Source organism: Oreochromis aureus, linkage group 15, assembly GCF_013358895.1.
Source record: "Oreochromis aureus strain Israel breed Guangdong linkage group 15, ZZ_aureus, whole genome shotgun sequence".
Classification (NCBI taxonomy): Eukaryota; Metazoa; Chordata; class Actinopteri; order Cichliformes; family Cichlidae; genus Oreochromis; species Oreochromis aureus.
Genome location: NC_052956.1, coordinates 10,458,202 through 10,463,788, shown reverse-complemented (window position 1 = coordinate 10,463,788; position 5,587 = coordinate 10,458,202). Strand labels below are relative to the sequence as shown.

Sequence of the window (5,587 nt, the reverse complement as noted above, 5' to 3'; positions counted from 1 at the left end):
GCAGAAAAATTCCATTTATTGTTTGCCACAAACAGGATCTTTAATATTATTTTATTTACATAAAGACATGACTTTTTAAAAACTGTCTCAATAATTTATTTCCTTACAGCCACCTTTCACCCCGCTGTGACAGTCACTGTTCAGCTCGATTCTTCATAACGTTAAGATGAGTACGCTCTCAGAAAGCTTTGGATTTGAGGCCAAGAAGTTGAAGGCAGTCAGTGGGTGCGTCAGTGTTTTTATTCAGCACGACACTGCCTAGCTTAGGTTTTAATGAGAGAAACTTTGGCCCGTGAAAGACATTCAACAACATGCTAAAAGATAGCAACGAGTTTGTGTAATTTAAAATTAAGACATGTGGTTACTAACATGCAATGGCTATTTGACTCTCTGAGCTATCCGCCCCCCCTGCTGAATCTTCCATTCATCCCATTATTCTCTTCACATCTTTGACTAAAATGTTCCTGAAGAACTTGGCCAGCTGCCCCTGAGGTTTCTCCTCCCACGGCTTCATAAAGCCGCCGTTACGTTTGGATGCAGGTGGGCTGCCCCATCTGAAGTGACTCATCTTATAGGTCCTATCTTTCCTCTCCTGCAAGCTCAAGGGGCTTTGTGATTTGGAGCTGTCCCTGGCCCTCAGCAATCCCTGATTTTCATTACTTCCTCCATCAATGTCCCCCTCCGCTTCATCTTCGCTACTGCTCAGCTGCCTGCGAGCCTGAAAGGGAAAACGGCCCTCAGAGGAGCTCCCTCCTTCCAGAGAAGAGGCAAAGACTTTAACGGGTCGGCGTTTACGGCCCGAGGGCTTCCCCCAGCGGAAGTGCTCCATTGAATAGGAGCGCCTCTCATCGCTGCGGGCCTTCAGCTTTGGCTCTCGCATCTTAAGTCCTGCTGGTTTGCCCCAGCGGAAGTGCTCCATTCTGTAGGAGCGCCGCTCGTCGCTTCGGGCTTTCAGATCTGACTCGGATATTTTGTCATGGGAAGCCAGTGTGGCCAGAATAACTCTGAGTAAGAGATCATCATCATCATAATCATCACCACCACCACCACCATCACCAGCATCAGCATCACTGTTAACCTTCAGGGCCAATGCACTGAGCTCTGGGATTTCAGTCTGGATCACAGACATGCAGAGGTGAACACAGTCCTGTGTGGAAGAAATGGCAAAGATAATGTCATACAGAGCAGGAAGACTTGACGGGTATTTATTCTGGTCGGATGGATGATTTGGACTATACAACAAAAAAAATCTAATGACGTTTTATAACACAATTTGCTTATATGTATCTAGATGTTTCAGATTCACCAATGATTTGAAGAGTGAAGAAGAATAAGCAAAGTGTAGGTGCTCATGCTGACTGTATGTTAAAAGGAAATATCCAGATCACAAATCTAACATTACTCACTTTAGCAATTTGGACAACTGCAAAGAGGATTACTTAAAAAAAAAAAAAGAAGCTCCCAGACACCTGCTGGTTAAGTCATAAGACTTGGCATGATAGGAAAACAGCAAACAAACAAACAAAAATTCCCTTTATTGCTTACGGGTGTCAAAAATTACAGATGGCTTTTCTAGGTTTTAAATACAGTGTTGCGTCCATAATATTAATGCAGCTTGTTCTGTATTCAAACACACCCACTTTAGGCTATTATCACGTGGACAACCCAAGAAACAAGAAATGTCTTACATTTAAGGGCTGTGTTGACTAATCTTTTCAGCTTTCACATTAACTTATTTGTCAAAGAATGAAACAGTTCATTATCACCACAGATCTCCTGGCTTTGCCGGGGGAAAAGGAAGTAATGTTATATGCTCTGAGTTTAAATTTCCATTTTCTAAGTACTTCTAAGTACTCATCACCTTGACACTAACAAAAAAAAGATTCGTGGAAACGATAATTTTGATTAAAATGTAAGGTTTACTTACATTTAATTTGACCAGATTCCACTAAATGTAATGGTTTACATTGCACTTATGGATGAGATGAAAATGTGCAACAAAGGGTTCCGATAAGTTTTCTTGGCCAGTGATGAAGATCTAAAAGAAGAGAAATGAGGCAGGGCTGTTCGACCTACCAGTATCCTCGCCTTGTTGCTCAGGTCCTTGCAGATGGAGCTGTCCCAGCATACTGACTCAAACCCGGGGATGCACACAAATGCCATCACCGCCACCAACAACCAGCACTGGCACACCATCTTCAGCCCGGTGCACAGGACACCAACTCGACTGGGGTGGAGCTGCAGAAGTGAAGCCACAGTAGGGAAAGCTTTGAGTCTCAGCAGACAAAAATATTCATTAGTCATCTTGAAATGTTATTTTGTGAAGAAATACAGTAGGTGTCTCTTAATAATTGCGCTTGCGTAACACTTTCCGCCCGTCCTTATGTAACCTGACGTGTTTGAACACTCCCTTCGAAATTTGTAGCTGGTGTGTCATGGCTGAATAAGCGTGAACTTAAACACCAGTGGTCTCTATTTGGTGTTTGTTTATCAGGGGCACATGCATTTTATTTTGAAGGTGTCAAACATGTGGCAGTATTTTTATTTTTATTTTTCAAAGGATGAACCTTCAGCACTGAGGACTGTGTGAAAATGATCAGCAGGACTGATGAGGGTCAAAACAGAGGAGGGACAGGGCAGGGTCTTTAGTTCATTTGATGGGTTCATTTCATGTGAGATTTAGACTGAAAATATATGAAGATAATAGATTTGAAGATTTTTTTTAAAATGATTATTTAATTTATCTACAACTAAGGCCCTGTATGAAAAGGTAACTGCCCCCTAATCTTAATTACTGGTGTCCCACCCTTGGCACCAAGCGAAGCATAAACTAGCAATGAGCCTTAATGTCGCTGTGGAGGAATTTTGGTCCACTCTTCTTTGCAGAATTGTTTTAAATCAGACACATTAGAGGGTTTGAGCCTAAACAGTCTTTTTAAGGTCATGCCAAAACATCTTTGTCTGATTTAAGTCCAGGCACCGACTAGGCCACCCCAAAAACCTTCATTTAGGGTTTTTCCAGAGGTGGACTTGCTGGTGTGTTTAACTCAAGTGTGGTTGGGCTTCAAAACATGAACTGATGGCCTGAGATTCACCTTCAGGATTTTATGTTAGGGAAGCAGAATCCATGGTTCTATCAATTATCCAGATCCTGAAGCAGCAAAAACCATCACGCTACCACCACCATGTTTGTCTGTTGATAGGATTTTCTTTTTATTTAATGTTGTGTTAGTATTACACCGCACATAACGGGACTCCTTATGTGCAGAGTCCCATAAGGAAAAAAAAAAAAAAGTCTTTTCAGTCCACAAAATATTTTCCCAGAATTCTTTGGGATCATCAAGATGTTTTTGGGGAAATGTGAGACGAACCTTTGTGTTCTTTTTGGTCAGCAGTGGTTTTACTCAGTCTCTTTCTTGATTTTACATCATGTATTCAGGATTCCAACAATGCGTTTTTATATTAATGTGGGTTATATTTGTCCAATATTAAAATATATGTGATGTTGTGAAAGTGTGACAAATATGCAAAAACAAAAAACTGAATGAAAAACACAAAATCAGGCAGGGGGCAAATACTTTTTCACAGCACTGTGCACTGTTCTCTGTGTGCAGAGAGCAACCAGCTGTGATCCTGACGTCACTGTCTACCGCTGCAAGGCTGTGTTATTCTACTGCCAATAAATTTAAGCTTCCTTTTTTGAAAACACGAGGAACTATGAAGCAACTTTTCTCATTCAGCAACAGGAACTGCAATGTTTTTTTCAGTCTTGACTGTGTATTGAAGACAGATGTAGCTACTTTGACATCACCCACTGGGTTGTGAAGTTCTGCTTTGAAGCTTCCAGCTGAGCATTTTTCTGTCATCATCTTAGTTTTGAAATCAGAGGCAATAAATAAAAGTGAATTTGACCAAACTGCATGCTAAGACATTAGGGAGCTGTCTGTCTGTCTGTCTTTCTTTCTTTCTCTCAGCCTGTTGCAGCGTACAGACTATAACTGGGTTGAGAGAATAGGGAGAACAGTATTGCTGCTTGTGTTCAGGGACAGCCAAAGGAAATATTAATAATTCTGATAAAGGACTTTCTTTCAGACATAAATTTCTCCCTGTTGCCAGCAGGGATTTCACAATAGACCCTAAAATTCTTTCATTTTCTGAGCTCAGAGTTGTTTTCCTGCCTGGAAACCAAGCAGGAAAAAATGAATCTAATTGTCCCAATAAAACTTAACAAAAATACACAACAATGACAACAATAAGTACTTTTTGAAGTGCGCTACTTTATTGAATATGAACAATTTGGTTATTCAAGTCATGAGGATGAATATCCTCTCATGCTTCTTATTGCTTTTTTTTATAGCTCTTTTTTATACTCTCCCACTTCCAATCAGTCTTGAGGACAGCTTTCTTATTATAAAAAGTTAATATCTATAATATAAAACCAAGGTGCAGTATATAAACCCCATGTTCACTGCTTTTGGTTAAATCCGACACACTGCCAGTCATCTGATGCTTCACAGATGTGGAGAAAAATCCTGTCTCACTTTTAAAACTTTTCCCTGGGCGCGTTAACCGTTTAAAGATGTAAACAATCTCTTTTCTTTTCTTTGCTGGGGTATTGGATTTTTCTCACTTCCTCCTTCATTATTCTAAAGAGTGAGTCCTCGGTGGGCTATTGTCTTTGCGACTCTGGCAGAGACTCGTCTTCCTACTGAATGACTCACAGCTGAGCTGTGCTCTCCACAGACAGACTCCGATAAAAGAGGCATGAGCGCTGCAATCAAAATAAATTCAAAATTGTACGTGTGAAATGATTTCTACTGTTTTGTAACTTAAATCACCTTTTGTTTACATTAAAGGAAAGCTGAATTCATCATAACTGTGTAGCCTTTGCCGCAAGCACATCATATAAAATAGTAGAAATTCCCAAATCCATGAATAAAGGAGTTTAGCAAATAAATGAATTTGAGCTCATCCAACAAGTCAAGCCAAACAAGCAAGTTTAAAAAAAAAAATCATATAAATATATTTTTACCTTTTTCAGATGCTTTCTCTCCTCTTGCTTTTGTCACTCCTTTTGTCCACAGATCCTCCAGACTGGCGACTCTAAACTGTGGTCCCTCTCCTCCTCTCCTGCTTTCTCTCTGCTCTTTGAGAAATGATCAGTAGGAGAGGGTCTGCTGTTGCTTCCTTAAGGGAGGAAAGCTCTTTTTATAGACACGTGAAGTAAAGCGTCTCAAGGCCTCGGGGTGTGATTGAGGTAAAGGGTCTCCTGCTCCTTCTCTTGATGGGGAGGAGTCGTGCATTCATGGAGTTTTGCGTATGGTATGTTTAAAGGCTTCCCACAGACTTTTTAATCAATAGCGCGGCTCGCTTCATCAGACGGGTGATGAGGCTGTGGTTAACTGGTTAACTTGCCACCCTCTTCGTAATCCTCCTCTGATTGCAATGCAGTCTTGAAACCCTACAAGTATCCTGGATTTCTTGAAAGCATGTTTACGTTATCGTATACTGATTAAAAAGAAACACAACTGCTGTTCATTAGTGGACCCATGTCCACTCTTTAAATCCCTCAAAGGTCAGCCCTAAT

At 40.8% G+C, this 5,587-nt stretch overlaps 1 protein-coding gene across 1 annotated transcript; it reads right to left on the bottom strand.

Annotated features, from left to right (window-relative positions):
• On the bottom strand, positions 1–5,248 carry LOC116310658 (pro-opiomelanocortin-like). Its single transcript, XM_031727512.2, has 3 exons — positions 5,033–5,248; positions 2,077–2,238; positions 1–1,147 (listed from the first exon to the last, which is right to left on the bottom strand). Exons 2-3 carry the CDS (start codon positions 2,194–2,196, stop codon positions 425–427), a joined length of 843 nt encoding a protein of 280 aa, XP_031583372.1. The 5' UTR covers positions 2,197–2,238; positions 5,033–5,248; the 3' UTR covers positions 1–424.
• Between the last annotated feature and the right edge of the window lie 339 nt (positions 5,249–5,587).